This window comes from Natator depressus, chromosome 2, assembly GCF_965152275.1.
Source record: "Natator depressus isolate rNatDep1 chromosome 2, rNatDep2.hap1, whole genome shotgun sequence".
NCBI classification, from domain to species: Eukaryota; Metazoa; Chordata; order Testudines; family Cheloniidae; genus Natator; species Natator depressus.
In genome coordinates, this window is record NC_134235.1 from 24,859,514 (window position 1) to 24,875,534 (window position 16,021).

The 16,021-nt window shown below is 43.9% G+C and overlaps 1 protein-coding gene across 2 annotated transcripts in view; it reads right to left on the reverse strand.

Moving 5' to 3' along the window:
* Window positions 1-6,001: 6,001 nt before the first annotated feature.
* The window catches only part of COLEC10 (collectin subfamily member 10), a 36,662-nt gene continuing 26,642 nt past the window's right edge, over window positions 6,002-16,021 (reverse strand). For both annotated transcript variants that reach the window (XM_074943919.1, XM_074943918.1), the window contains 3 exons: window positions 13,813-13,866; window positions 12,555-12,650; window positions 6,002-11,083 (listed from right to left, as the gene is read on the reverse strand). In XM_074943919.1, the coding sequence (XP_074800020.1) occupies window positions 10,695-11,083; window positions 12,555-12,650; window positions 13,813-13,866 (539 nt within the window). In that variant the 3' untranslated portion in view covers window positions 6,002-10,694. The remainder of the gene's footprint in view (window positions 11,084-12,554; window positions 12,651-13,812; window positions 13,867-16,021) is intronic.

Genomic DNA, 16,021 nt, shown 5'->3' on the forward strand with positions numbered 1-16,021 from the left:
GCTAGGATTGGAACTCGGCCTGATGTATTTAAAATTTTCATCAATGATCTGGAAGTCTTGCTGATAAAATTTGAGGATGACACAAGGATTGGAAGAGCAGTCATACAGCATGATCTGAATCGTTTTTGGTAACCTTCACCCAGTCAATCCAAATGCAAAGTTGTGCTTGTAGGTAAAAGGAATGTAGGCCATACCTACAGAATGGGGGACTGTATCCTGGAACTCATGGAAGTTTCTAGATCGCAGGCCCTGGTTCTCATGGGAGACTTCAATCACCCTGATATCTGCTGGGAGAGCAATACAGCGGTGCACAGACAATCCAGGAAGTTTTTGGAAAGTGTAGGGGACAATTTCCTGGTGCAAGTGCTGGAGGAACCAACTAGGGACAGAGCTCTTCTTGACCTGCTGCTCACAAACCGGGAAGAATTAGTAGGGGAAGCTAAAGTGGATGGGAACCTGGGAGGCAGTGACCATGAGATGGTCGAGTTCAGGATCCTGACACAGGGAAAAAAAGGAGAGCAGCAGAATATGGACCCTGGACTTCAGAAAAGCAGACTTTGACTCCCTCCGGGAACTGATGGGCAGGACCCCTGGGAGAATAACATGAGGGGGAAAGGTTTCAGAGGAGTCCAGGAGAGCTGGCTGTATTTTAAAGAATCCTTATTGAGGTTACAGGGACAAACCATCCCGATGTGTAGAAAGAATAGTAAATATGGCAGGCGACCAGCTTTGGCTTCACAGTGAAATCCTTGCTGATCTTGAACACAAAAAAGAAGCTTACAAGAAGTGGAAGATGGGACAAATGACCAGGGAAGAGTATAAAAAAATTGCTCGGGGATGCAAGAGTGAAATCAGGAAGGACAAATCACATCTGGAGTTGCAGCTAGCAAGAGATGTTAAGAGTAACAAGAAGGGTTTCTTTAGGTATGTGTCAAGGTTCCTCCCCCACTCTGAACTCTAGGGTATAGATGTGGGGACCTGCATGAAAAACCTCCTAAGCTTATCTTTACCAGCTTAGGTCAAAACTTCCCCAAGGTACAAAATATTCCACCCTTTGTCCTTGGATTGGCCACTACCACCACCAAACAAATACTGGTTACTGGGGAAGAGCTGTTTGGACACGTCTTTCCCCCCAAAATACTTCCCAAAACCTTGCACCCCACTTTCTGGACAAGGTTTGGTAAAAAGCCTCACCAATTTGCCTAGGTGACTACAGACCCAAACCCTTGGATCCTAAGAACAATGAACAATCCTCCCTACACTTGCACCCCCCCTTTCCTGGGAAATGTTGGATAAAAAGCCTCACCAATTTGCATAGGTGACCACAGACCCAAACCCTTGGATCTGAGAACAATGAAAAAGCATTCAGTTTTCTTACAAGAAGACTTTAATAAAAATAGAAGTAATTAGAAATAAGAAATCCCCCCTGTAAAATCAGGATGGTAGATACCTTACAGGGTAATTAGATTCAAAACATAGAGAACCCCTCTAGGCAAAACCTTAAGTTACAAAAAAGATACACAGACAGAAATAGTTATTCTATTCAGCACAATTCTTTTCTCAGCCATTTAAAGAAATCATAATCTAACACGTACCTAGCTAGATTACTTACTAAAAGTTCTAAGACTCCATTCCTGATCTATCCCTGCAAAGACAGAATATAGACAGACACACAGACCCTTTGTTTCTCTCCCTCCTCCCAGCTTTTGAAAGTATCTTGTCTCCTCATTGGTCATTTTGGTCAGGTGCCAGCAAGGTTACCTTTAGCTTCTTAGCCCTTTACAGGTGAGAGGAGATTTCCTCTGGCCAGGAGGGATTTTAAAGGGGTTTACCCTTCCCTTTATATTTATGACAGTATGTTAGCAAGAAGAAGAAAGTCAAGGAAAGTGTGGGCCCCTTACTGAATGAGGGAGACAACCTAGTGACAGAGGATGTGGAAAAAGCTAATGTACTCAATGCTTTTTTTGCCTCTGTCTTCAATAACAAGGTCAGCTCCCAGACTACTGCACTGGGCAGCACAGCATGGGGAGGAGGTGATCAGCCCTCTGTGGAGAAAGAGGTTGTTCAGGACTATTTAGAAACACTGGACGAGCACAAGTCCATGGGGCTGGATGTGCTGCATCCGAGAGTGCTAAAGGAGTTGGCGGATGTGATTGCAGAGCCATTGGCCATTATCTTTGAAAACTCATGGCGATCAGGGGAAGTCCTAGATGACTGGAAAAAGGCTAGTGTAGTGCCCATCTTTTAAAAAGGGAAGAAGGAGGATCCTGGAAACTACAGGCCAGTCAGCCTCACCTCAGTCCCTGGAAAAATCATGGAGCAGGTCCTCAAGGAATCAATTCTGAAGCACTTAGAGGAGAGGAAAGTGATCAGGAACAGTCAGCATGGATTCACCAAGGGCAAGTCATGCCTGACTAATCTAATTGCCTTCTATGACGAGATAACTGGCTCTGTGGATGAGGGGAAAGCGGTGGACATGTTGTTCCTTGACTTTAGCAAAGCTTTTGATACGGTCTCCCACAGTAGTCTTGCCAGCAAGTTAAAGAAGTATGGGCTAGATGAATGGACTATAAGGTGGATAGAAAGTTGGCTAGATTGTCGGGCTTAACGGGTAGTGATCAATGGCTCCATGTCTAGTTGGCAGCCGGTATCAAGTGGAGTGCCCCAAGGGTCGGTCCTGGGGCCAGTTTTGTTCAATATCTTCATAAATGGTCTGGAGGATGGTGTGGATTGCACCCTCAGCAAGTTTGCAGATGACACTAAACTGGGAGGAGAGATAGATATGCTGGAGGGTAGGGATAGGATACAGAGGGACCTAGACTAATTAGAGGATTGGGCCAAAAGAAATCTGATGAGGTTCAACAAGGACATGTGCAGAGTCCTGCACTTAGGACGGAAGAATCCCATACACCGCTACAGACTAGGGACTGAATGGCTCAGCAGCAGTTCTGCAGAAAAGGACCTAGGGTTTACAGTGGACGAGAAGCTGGATATGAGTCAACAGTGTATCCTTGTTGCCAAGAAGGCCAATGGCATTTTGGGATGTATAAGTAGGGGCACTGCCAGCAGATCGAGGGACGTGATCGTTTCCCTCTATTCGACATTGGTGAGGCCTCATCTGGAGTACTGTGTCCAGTTTTGGGCCCCACACTACAAGAAGGATGTGGAAAAATTGGAAAACGTCCAGCAGAGGGCAACAAAAATGATTAAGGGACTGGAACATATGACTGATGAGGAGAGGCTGAGGGAACTGGGATTGTTTAGTCTGTGGAAGAGAAGAATGAGGGGGGATTTGATAGCTGCTTTCAACTATCTGAAAGGGGGTTCCAAAGAGGATGGATCTCGACTGTTCTCAGTGGTAGCAGATGACAGAACAAGGAGTAATGGTCTCAAGTTGCAGTGGGGGAGGTTTAGGTTGGATATTAGGAAAAACCTTTTCACTAGGAGGGTGGTGAAACACTAGAATGCGTTACCTAGGGAGGTGGTGGAATCTCCTTCCTTAGATATTTTTAAGGTTAGGCTTGACAAAGCCCTGGCTGGGATGATTTAGTTGGGGATTGGTCCTGCTTTGAGCAGGGGGTTGGACTAGATGACCTCCTGAGGTCCCTTCCAACCCTGATATTCTATGATTCTATGATTCTGAAAAGGCATGAGGGGTCATAGTGGACAAGCATCTGAACATAAACTCCTAGTGCAGAGCTGTGACCAAAAGGGCTAATGGCATCCTTGGATGTATAAATGGGGCATAATAAGTAGGAGTAGGGAGGTGATTTTACCTCTCTGCATGGCATTGGTGATACTGATACTGGGATACTGCATCAAGTTCTGGTGTCAACATTTTAACAAGGATGTTGAAAATTGGCGAAGGTGCAGAAAAGAGAAAAAAAATGATTCAAGGTCTGGAGAAAATGCCTTACACTGAGCTTAAAGAGCTCAGTGGACCACACCCTGAAAAAATTCTTTCCCAATCCCTCTCTTCTGGCCTTCAAACAATCCAGCCAAGCTCATCATCAGAAGCAAGCTCCCCACAGACCAGGATCCACCAACTCAAAGCAACACCAGATCCTGCCAAAATAACAGATGCAAAACTTGCAGATATATCCCCATTGCTACAATGATAAATACCCACCCAATACACCTTTCAAGATCTTTGGGTCCTACACATAGCCATCACAACGTGTGGTGTACCTCATCCTGTGCACTAACTGCCCCACTAATAACTATGTGGGTGAAACAATACAATCATTACACTTGTGAATGAATTCTCACAGGAAAATGATATAAGACAAAAAAAACCCATATCATATGTGGGAGGACACTTCTCACGAAACAGTTACTCCATATCTGATCTCTCAGTCCTCGTCCTCAAAGGAAACTTGCACAACACCTTCAAAAGATGAACCTGGGAACTTAAATTCATAACTTTGCTAGACACTAAAAATCATGGTCTTAATAGAGGCACTGGATTTATGGCTTATTACAATTTGTAACCCACTAACTCCCATTTTTGTCCTAAGACTGCAGGGATGTTAAAGGGCCACTTCACCCTGAATGGTCTCTAAGAATATGTGCTAACTACTTCTCCTAAACAATTTGTTCCACCTTGTACGTTGCTTTAATACTCTGAGTACCTTTTTGCGGACCCAAAGCAGAGCTCTGTGTATTTGTTACTTTCCTGACTGCACTTCTGATCAGCACTGTAGCTCATCCCTCCTGGTATTGCCGGTGTCCAGTGATGTGTTCTATGTAGATATCCCTCGACCACCTGATGGCGTCTGACACCATGAGTTGCTTCATCAGCCGAGCATAGCGTTGACCAATTCCGCATCCTCTCAGCAGTCGCTCATTACTGGGATCCCATGCGCCTAAGGCTCCGACAATCCGTGTGTGTGTGTGTCTGGACCTGATAAATTTTAGCTCTCAAGGTTTTGGCCAGAGGGGCATATTTCTCTACCTGTCGACTTCGGCATTGTGAAAGGCCGGGGTCCTGTTCTTGAACGGCACTGCGATATCCACCATGATGATCTTCTTCCGGTCCTCGTTGGTGATGACGGTGTCCGGTCGCAGTTGGCTGTTGGTTCCGGGAATGGCGGCGTTTACGGCAACCTTCCCCATGGGTGGTGGGACGGCTCTGGCCAGGTGATCTTGGATGGCGTTGTCGCATCTGCCAAACTCTCAAATGGGGATTGCAGCAACACAGTAACACATATTTTTCTCATGGATTGCATTTTCTAAATGGACAACCAACCTAATTGTCAATTACTGAGGGACAATCTCCACTCATTGATATATTTTGCTTTCCACAACCAAATCTCTACAACTTTGCATGAGTGATGTACCCAAGTATTCAGATTCTAATATCTAAACTGTACTGTTAAATCTATTCATCTCAATTTGGATTATTGCTGATTATGTACTCTCTGTATCATATCACTTTTAAAAACAAACTTTGTATTTGTGGATAATCTAAGCACTATACCCAGATGTACAGACACTCTTTTCCCAACCTGTGTATTATATAATTTTTTTAACATTAGCTTTAATAAAATTTTTAAATCTGAAAGCTTGTATCTTCCACCAACAGAAGTTGGCCCAATAAAAGATATTACCTCATCCACCTTGTCTCATTAAAGAGCTCAATCTATTTATCTTATCAAAAAGAAGATTGCGAGATAACCTGATTCAAGTGTACAAGTACCTTCAGTGGGAGACATACTGGGTAGCGGTGGTCTCTTTTAATTTAGTGGAGAAAAGCAGAACAAGTAGGAATGGCTGAACTCTAACTCAGGCACAAGTTTTGTGACAGTGAGGGTGATTAGCCACTGGACCAAACTACCAAGGAATGTAGTGGATTCTCCACCTTTTGATGTTTTCAGATCAAAACTGGCTGCCTTTCTGGAAGATATGCTTTAGCCAAACACAAATTATGCATAAATGAAACAAATTATTGGGCTCTGCTTAGTTTCCCTTCCTTAATTCCCTTTCCCCCCACTCTTAACTCCAGGCTTTTTTCACATTTTCTTATTCTATTCTATTCTTATACCACCCACAATGCCTAATATTTGATTGCCTTTGAGTGATGCATTAAGTGATATGACTAACAGCAGTCACCTGTGTTTCATTGTGTCTCTCTCTCAGATCTCCCCAGGAGGATAATTGTGTTCAGTGAAGTGTTTCATTTAGGTGGGGTATTGTTTTTATTTTTTGTTTATTAAATGTTCATACTGCTCTGTTGATACTGAAGAAGGCAAGTCAAAAAACTGCACTTTCCACTTGTAATAGAAGATGGTGAGGTCTGTGGTGGTCTTTCATTCCTCTGGGAGCTAAGTTCACAGTCCTGAACTGTTCCCTAGGAAAGTGGTCTCCTGCACAGATAAGCTTTACCCTTAGTGTAGAAAGTTCCATTGTACCAGAGGAGCTGAGTTGTCTGCCATGGTCTTAAGCGCAGAGCTTTTGGCCATCTTCTTTCTATGCTGGGTCAAGGTTATTGAGTGATTTCAGGATAAGGAGCGAGACCTTGAAGTTGACTCAATAGAAGAGGGAAGTTGTTCCATGTATGACTATGTGCTGAGCTTCCTCCAACTCCACAATCCTCCTTAAGACTCACAGCTTTTTGCTTAATCCTCCATTGTTGATCAGCCATGACTCAGTCTGCTCTCCGCCTCACGCTTTATCCTTTTAGTTGTTTGGTTTATATTTATCCGATCTGGATGGTAAGCAGCTTGGTGAAGTGCAGTGCCTCCACAGTACTTGCATGTGTTGTAAAGCTCTAGTGTGCTGTCCTCTGGTGCTATGTAAGTAACTAAAAGTAATAACACTGTTGTAAAGGTTTCATAAAGCTGGGAAATAGGTGAGCCAATAAAGGTCAGCTCACTGGTGAACTGTAGATAAGATAAAATAGGTTTCGATTGTGTAGAGAAAGGAAATAGTCACAACAGGATTCATGACTTCCAAAACCTTAAAGGATACATTTATTTAATTGTTGTCTACTTTAAATAGTATTTGATCATTCTACACTTGAAATAATAAGACCAAAAGAATAAATAGCACTGGATTGTTTTAAGCACATGCTTAAATCCATCTGTTCAGCAAAACACTTACACACATGACTTCAAAGGGACTTTAACACACACTTACAGTTAGGCACTGTACAAGTGCTTTGCTGAATCAGAGCCTAAGAATATGCACGCTCCTCTCACCCCACCAAATCCTCCATGTGGTTTCTCTTTAGTTTGCTTTACTATTCTCCTGGGTTGCCACTGTTGTCTGTAAGACAGGACCATACACATTACCAGCCCAACCCTTCTAATAAAAATGAGAGTGAAATGTTGTCTCAGTATGTTGAAATATCAGCATGGAGAAACTCTGAAGAGGGTGGGGTGGGATGACTGCAGAGTCAGGCACACGGTATGTGGAGATTAAACAGGAAGAGTTCAAAATACCTTTACAAGATGTTATTCTCACTTCCCGTGCAAACAGAAAGCAACAAACATTATACCTTTCTTTTGATCCTGCTCATTCCTTCTTTCACAACATTCTTGATCACACTAAATATGAATTAAATGCAAAATGTAAGCACAGAAAAGCCAGACCAGTGCTTTTCAAAGCAAATGCAACTTTTCTACTTCCCTCATAGCATAGGTGCTATTTTTATTACTAAACATAGTGTTGTTAGTTGTCTTAGTACATGTCATGTGGTTGTTATAATGGCTGTGTTTTCTGACTTGTGTATCTTTAAGATCTTATTTGAAATTAAACAAATTCAGATACCTGTTTAGAAGTCTTTTGACTGTGGCCAAGAAATGTATTCCATCACCGTAGCTGCAAAATCAAATACCAGCTGGCAACATGTGGTCAAACAGAATAAAAGAATTAGGGGAAATGGAACGATTTAGTGCCTGTCTGAGATTAATGGCTGAACTGTTTGAGGAAAGATGGGCCAAACAGGCTAAAACAATTTTAATAAAAAGATCATGGGTATAGGTTTTACTGTATACACATTATAGACAGTGTATGTAAAAATCTACAGTAGGTGCACTTAAGAGTTCACTCCGGTTCTCGCGACATTTCCAGTTCTAGTGGTTGTCCTAAACATCTATTTCCCAAAATTAGGGAATAGCTGTGAAATCGTGAGTATCTCTAGGAGCAGAACGAACATTTTAGGTGTTCCCACTGTACTGTAACTAAACTACTCTGAGTCTCAACTCCATCGTTTTCACCTACTTTTTGTCTTGTCAACCTTTCTTTTAATACATTAATAAAATAATTGTATTGCCCTAAATTTTGGTTATCTTTAATAAAAAGTTAGTGACCAAATCTTAACCATAACGTTGCATGAATGCACAGGTAGGATATTTTTACATTTAATTCTTTTTTTCTATAAAGGAAAAGATTACACGAATGTTACTGCCTTGGAACAGGAGGAAAGAGGTGTATTTGACAATGATTTCAGTGTAATCAGCCAATACTAGCAAATGACATTGCACTCTTTGAGGATAGAAGATACCCACAAATTAGTTCTTGGCTCACTTCTCTTTTTTGTATCCTTGGCCATACAACTGAAGGCTGTCTTACTCTTTTCTCCCCAAGCTCTGAGCATGCTCCTGGATTACTTTAACTCATCGCTAGCCAAAGAGCAGTTGTTCAGATGTCTTACCATTGTTTTGATTTGGTCATGTATTTGAATAAGGAACTCAAATGGAATTACTGTAAACCAAGTCAGGTCTCCCACACATCATGCTTTGACCCTGCAACAAATCATTTCTTTTTCTCTTTCTTTCCTCCACTTCATATGCCCCACCCCCAGCTCAGGGCTTGGCCGTAAGTCAAAGGCTCAGATTTCTAAAGCTATTTAGATGTTGCTCTGCTCCGTGTTGCAAGGCCTAAATGACTTATATGTCTAAGTTCCATTTTCTAAAGTGACCTAACATCCTAAGTCCCACTGACTTTCAATGATACTGAGGCCTGGCCTACACTAGGATTTACTTGGGTATAACTATGTCTCTCAGGGTGTGAAAAATCCACACCTCCCCTCCGAGAGACGCAGTTAAACTGACCTAATCCCCAGTGTAGGCTAGCACTAGGTCAACAGGAGAATTCTCCCCTCCACCTAGCTACCATCCCTTGGGGAGATGGATTACCTACGCCAGTGGGAGAAGCCCTCTCAGCAGAGTAGGTATGGTCTTCACTAAAGTGCTACAGCGGTGCAGTGGTGCCACTGTAGTGGTTTATGTGTAGACACGCCCTAAGGGCAGGTCTACACTACAGCCTGGATCGACACGCCGAGATCGATCCACCAGCGGTTGATTTAGCAGGTCTAGTGAAGACATGCCAGATGGACAGCAGATTGCTCTCCAGTCGACCCCATGAGAAGAGTAAGGTAATGAGAAGAGTAAGGTAAGAGTAAGGTAAGTCGATGGGAGAGTTTCTCCCGTTGACCCCCTGTGATGTAGACCCTGTGGTAACTCAACCTAAGGTATGTCGATTCCAGCTACGTTATTCACATAGCTGGAGTTGCGTAGCGTAGGTCGACTTACCGCAGTAGTGTAGACATAGCTTAAGACTCCTAAGGGCCTAAATCACTTTTTAAAATGTTATATCCTAAACACCTTTAAACTCTGGGTTAAAATTAAGTTTGATATCCAAATGATCTTGGATTATTTCCTACAGAAATAGCCTGGAGCATCCCCAATGACTGCGCCAGGAGTACTCAGGGAGGAAGCACCAGCAAGGGTATCAAAATCTGGCCTCTTCGGTAAATGCCCAAGTAGAATAATAACTAGCTGGGATCGGATAGCAAAGCCTTCGCTTTCATTGCTGACCACTTGCTCATGCAAGCAGGAGCTGCCCTAGACAGGTAGCTGACCAGAAAACATTTTTGGTGCTCACCTCCCATCCCCCAAGTGGCTGAATTAAAAAAACCCAACCCAAAAACCAAACCAACAAAACCCACAGCCAGCCAACCCCTGGAGAAAGAAAAAGGCTGAACATTGCAGTGGTCCAGCACCCCCTGGAGTCCCAGGCCTGGTAATCACTATCTCAGAACAACTGGGCAGGGAGAAGTGGGGAGCAGGTGGAGCGATGCTCCATACCAGCCAATATATCCATCCAGGCACCACAGGGGCAGTAGAAGAGGGTTTTGGCAGCTCTTAAAGGGACGTTGCACAGTACGCCTCCACTCTCGAACACAACCAAGGAGCTGCAGAAAATATTGTGCCTCCCTGGTGCAGTCTACCACCTGGTGCTGCCTGTGGAGCATTGTGGTTGTGCTCCACCCCCAGTGCAGCGCTGGTGTGGCTAAAAGCCACACTCTCTCCCTCGGTGGAGTTTGTGCAACATTTCAATAAGCTGTTCAACCAGTTACTTTCCCCATTATTCACATACTGTCGCTCCATCAGTGGAGTCAGACTCACTCATGCTGGTTCTAAATTTAGCCCAAGAACTTTAAACCACAAATCACTGAGATTCCCCATGAGTTGGGAAGCTAGGAAGCCCTCTGCAGGCCTGATTCTGACTCCACATGCACCAGTGTAATGCCACTGACTTAAACATAGTTACTCCTGCTTTACACCAGTGTATGTGAGTGCAGCATCAGGCCCTATCTCTCTTAGCCCTGCCCAGGGCATCCGCTCTAATGGATAAATCAGGAGGAATTATTCCATGTCCAGAAGCTGCCTGGCAAGCACTCTGGCATTTTATTTTCTCTTCTTGAATTCACAAACAAAGTAGATAGCCAAATGGCACTCTGAATCATTCCACTCTCCCGTGCTGAGCATTTCCACACAGTCCTCATGCACAGACACGTCCTTCGGCTCCCCTTCCTTCCAGTTGCTGTAATTCTGCAGTGGGGTGTTGTCCACATACATGAACTGCCCTTCCTTTTCCATATCATTCACCCCAATGAACACGCGGAAGAGGCCGCTCTTGGAGATGTAGTCGGCAATCAGTGCATTGGTTGCCTCATCCTTCGGCATTGCCAGCATCCCCCCTCTGATCCTGCAGTGGGTCATGGCCTCCTTGTAGCTCTTTTCTTCTTGGACAATGTAATAGAATTTCTCATCTGTTTCCCTGATTCCTGCTATTACTTTAGAAAGAAAAATAAACATCCTATTAACGGTCTCTCAAAATGTACACGAGCCTCTCCTTAAACAGAACAACAGTGGAAATAGCCCATAAAGCGGGGAAATGGGTTTCCCACAACTGAGTTTCTGGTGACAATGATGAAGGCTTGAACAGGGAATGATGTTAATGAGGATGGCATGCTTCTTATACAAGTGAGGGCAAGGCATAGTGCTCCTCAGTCCTGAATGCCTGGCATCTCCCTTGGCATTTCAGTTCTGGGCCTCTCTGCAGCAGTGGTTCTCAGATCATGTCCTGCCAGATGGACAAACAAGCCTGGGCAATTAGAGGAGATCATCACATTCGCTTCATTTGTGACTTAATATAGATGCCAGCATAGTGCTCCAGAAAGCAAAAGCGAGAACGATAACAGCATCAGGGCCCTCTCAGTGTAAGTGGAGGCCAATGTTCTGGGTGACTAAAGCTAAGCCTTTGAATTTGGCCCAATTTTCATAGCTGCTGTGTCTCCACTTTATCCATCGACTACAAAGGGTGCTGTGGGTGCTCAGCATCTCTAATAATCAGGCCTCTGAGGGTTCAATCATGCCATACAAGCACTACCCTGCACTGTGCATAGTGTGGAATCCTACCCAGAGCTCCCAGGTGTGCTGGGGCAGAGTAGCCGCCCTTCTGTCTCTTCAGGGAGTACAGCACATTCCCCAACTGCATACTTGGGCAACTCTGACCACAAGCATGCTTCCTCGTTATCCATGCTTACCCCCTTTCGGGTGTCTGGCACCCCAGGCGCACTAGGAAAGCGTGAGCACTGGGACTCCAATTGCACCCAGCTACTGTGCAAGGGTGGAAGGGGCAGGCGGTTTCTCATGGCCTCCTTTTCCCTTGTACACCATGGAGCAGACTGGCACATACTTGTTCCTTGTATAGTCAGGGTAGTCAAAGTGGCTATAAAGTGCTATCACCCTGATTGCTGCTCATGTGGAAGTGACTAGCCCAGGTGGCAGGCAGTGGAGAATCGGAGCTGAAGGCCTTTAATTATATTTTTAACATTTTCCAACAAGCAACTTTGTGCTTTCTCCCTGGCCACCCCTCAAGCTTGGGCGCAGCTCCTAGTAAATATCTACAAAGTCACCCCATTGTCCTCCTTCAAATCCCACCTTAGCTCTTCTCTGCTGTGATGCCTACTACAAACTCGACAATGGTTGGGCAGTGGGTGTGCTGTGCCCAGTGCCACTCATGATAGTACCTATCATCTCCTTGGTCCATGGGGCACCCTTTACCTCTTTGTTTGTATCCCCCTGTTGTCTATAATCTTACACTTAGATAGGAAGCTCTTTGAGGCAGGGACTGTCTCTTTATATACATTTCCACAGTGGCTAGCATAAGGGGGCCCTGGCCTCTAGGCAATACCTTAATATAACAATAATAATAATGAATTAAAAGGTGGGAACTGTAAAATAAATGATAATGAAGCTTACCATTTTTGACAAATTTCATGGATGTCTTGAGTCGAGCAACATTAATATCCAGTTGTCCAACAACTTTGCGGTATCTCCCACAGTCACAGACCGTGCCTGATACAACACAGAAAACACCTGATTCACCAGCTGGGAAGGGCGGGCGGGGATGCATGGTACTGCCTGATCTGCCATGATACTGCTGTCAGACCTTCTAGAAGACTTACTGCTGACTTGTGACAAGCTAGCGTCTCTTTATCCCCAGTGCTGCACCCATGGATGATAACACTCTGATTGACCTAACTGGGAGCTGGACTGTGCCTCCTTAACATGGGACTGTAACTTTTCATTGATGTTTTGGTTTAGATTTTTCTCACCCACTTAGATATCTCTGATCTTGAAAAAGAACAATTCTTTCCTGGGGTAGGGGAGGCCCATTCCAGATGTAGGAGGTTTCATCCCCTTAATCGCCATATCCTCTGCCCTTCGTATCTATTCTGTGATCCACCGGCCAGGACTCCACCTATCACAGCTGGCCCTATAACTTTATCTCCCTATGGCAGAGAAGTCAAAGCAGGGCAAGTTAACACAGTCTTGGGATCTATTAATTCCACTTAATCTATTAATGCCCTTGTGCGTTGGGTATATCCAGGGGAGACCAGCTGGCTTCCTAGCTCCCCCTACTCTTGCTCCAGAGAGTTGGGGTGGGGAACTTCTATGAGGTCAGAGAAAGGGATGAACATGCCACAGACATGGAACACTCCCCCTTTTCAAGCATAGACTCTTCTCTACCAGGGACATAGAAAAGAGCATGGATCCCTTAAACTGGAAACTTTTTGGAGGGGGGGATTATGTCAATAAACTGTCTTGTGCACTTATGGTGCAGTAGAAATAATTAACAACCATCACAACTTGAAACCATTGAAGTTTGGGTTGTGTTTGGGCCTGATAATATATGACCTCTGGGGTGCTGTGTATTTTATTTCATTCTTCTGGTACTCCCAGGAAGACGAGGGATGCAGTTAATTTCTCACAAGAATCTTTATGGTTTGCACAGCCTAAGCTGCCATTTAGTTAGAAATCCATATTTTGTTTTAAAAAAAATCTCGATAAAGAAACAGGGTTTAAATTAAGGATGAAAAACATTTCATGGATCTCAATTTTTCTGTGAAACCCCAAACTTACAAAATGTCAGGAAACCCCAGGACCCCAGCAGGTTCAACCATCCTTAGTAGAAAGACACAATGCAGGAAATGTAGTGATAACCAGCATACAGTACCTGCTTTTCCCTTCCCTCCAGACACCCCAGATAAACCTTTGACTCCTTTGTCACCTGAATGAAGAAAAAAAATATGTTCACATGTCTCAGGAGAGCATGTTTGAAAAACACGTTGGAAATTTATTTAGTAATGTATTAGCTGTGTGCATCTGGCAGAAGGACACTGATGTGCTGTTCTAGCAGATGTGCCAAATCAAACAATCTATGATTAATTCTGGTGAATGAAAAGAAGGAGAACACTTTACTAGCTGACTAATTGATAGCTCAGGCTTCTTGTGGGTGGCTGGTGCCTGGTACCCACTCAATTTAAGGGGGAGCTGCACAATGTCCTTTATATAGCTGGATCATGAGATGCTGAAAGCCCTCAGCAAGTCAGTGGGAATTCTCTCAACATCTTGCAGGACTGAGACCATACTACATTGAATTACATCATGTAAAATTAAGATACAGGATAAGGCTGGCTTGACAAAACCCAGTGAATTTCCATGGATGCATTAAGCAATGCACACAGCTGGCAAACGGCTCTCTAGCTGAGGTAGGTAGGGGACCTCATTTCATTTCAGAATAAATCCATAGAAATGTGATATTTTTTATTTTGATTGTGTTTCTCATATTTTGAAAATCATTCAAATGATCCATATCTAAGTGGATGTACTAATACAAAAAGATGAGTGAGCAGCTTTATTTCAAAGTCACTAATAATTATTTGAATCAGAAACCTGCCTGACTTTATTTAAAATTCATTTCAGCGCTCTCTGGTAGATTAAATAGCACCTTTAGTTCAGTGCTCAAACCTGCTTAATATTAATTCTATCTTGTAGTTTCACACCATATATTTTTACATTATTTCTTTTCCTTCATATAGTTGTATTTTTTTTGGAAGACATCAGGAGCTTACACACATTTTAATTAAATATAACTGACTCCCTTTTGTACAGAGAGATGGAAATTCTGGAAAATTTCATTAAAGCACCTAATACTCTATAGCGTTAAACCATGAATGGGTTTGGATTTTCTGTTCATATACTGAAGAATATTAATATATCTAGCGTGACAGGGTCGGGCCAGATGGCTACAGGAGAGTAATAGAAGGCAGATATATTAGCCCCAAGCTAAGTAGGTCCCTTTTCCCTGGGTAAGGTAACAGGGAAGGTTCCAGAATAATCAGGAACCTTCTGGAGACAATTAAGACAGGCTGATTAGAACACCTGCAGCCAATCAAGAAGCTGCTAGAATCAATTAAGGCAGGCTAATCAGGGCACCTGGGTTTTAAAAAGGAGCTCACTTCAGTTTGTGGTGTGCATGTGAGGAGCTGGGAGCAAGAGGCGCTAGGAGCTGAGAGTGAGAACGCGGACTGTTGGAGGACTGAGGTGTACAAGCATTATCAGACACCAGAGGGAAGGTCCTATGGTGAGGATAAAGAAGGTGTTGGGAGGAGGCCATGGGGAAGTAGCCCAGGGAGTTGTAGCTGTCACACAGCTGTTCCGGGAGGCACTCTAGACAGCTGCATTCCACAGGGCCCTGGGCTGGAACCCAGAGTAGAGGGCGGGCCCGGGTTCCCCCCAAATCCTCCCAACTCCTGGTCAGACACAGGAGGAGTCGACCAGGACTGTGAATTCAGAAAAACGGCCAAGCTGAGGGCTGCCGTGAAGCTCCAAGGTGAGCAAATCCGCCAATAAGCGCAAGACCCACCAAGGTAGCGCAGGAACTTTGTCACACTTGTAAAAGCTAAATTCTATGGGCTGTTAGTGCTCTTAGGCAAGCCAGCATGCAAACTGGCAGTGCACCAGCTTGCTGTACATCAACATCCCTGTGTGGACACAGCTGTGAAAGTCCCAAGTATGACTGATTATTACCACTTGAAAGCTTAGTACACTAAGCTGCACTCAAGGACTTCCAGTGTTCTGTAGATTCTCACAGTAATTTGCCATGTAGAAACCCAAAATTACATCAGTCTAAATACATAATAACACTACTGACTTCTTATCTCATGAAAATCAACAATAGACATTGGCCAACATTTTCAAAAAATGACTAGTGATTTGGGGTACCACAATTCTCGGGTGCCTTATTTGATGCACCTTAAAGGGGCTTAATTTGCAGAGGGTGGATGTTCATTAAAATCAGGCCCCTTTAAAGTGTCTCAGATTAGTCACTTAGAAACAGAGGCACGCAAAAACACCAGTCACTGTTTTGAAGATCTTCGCTG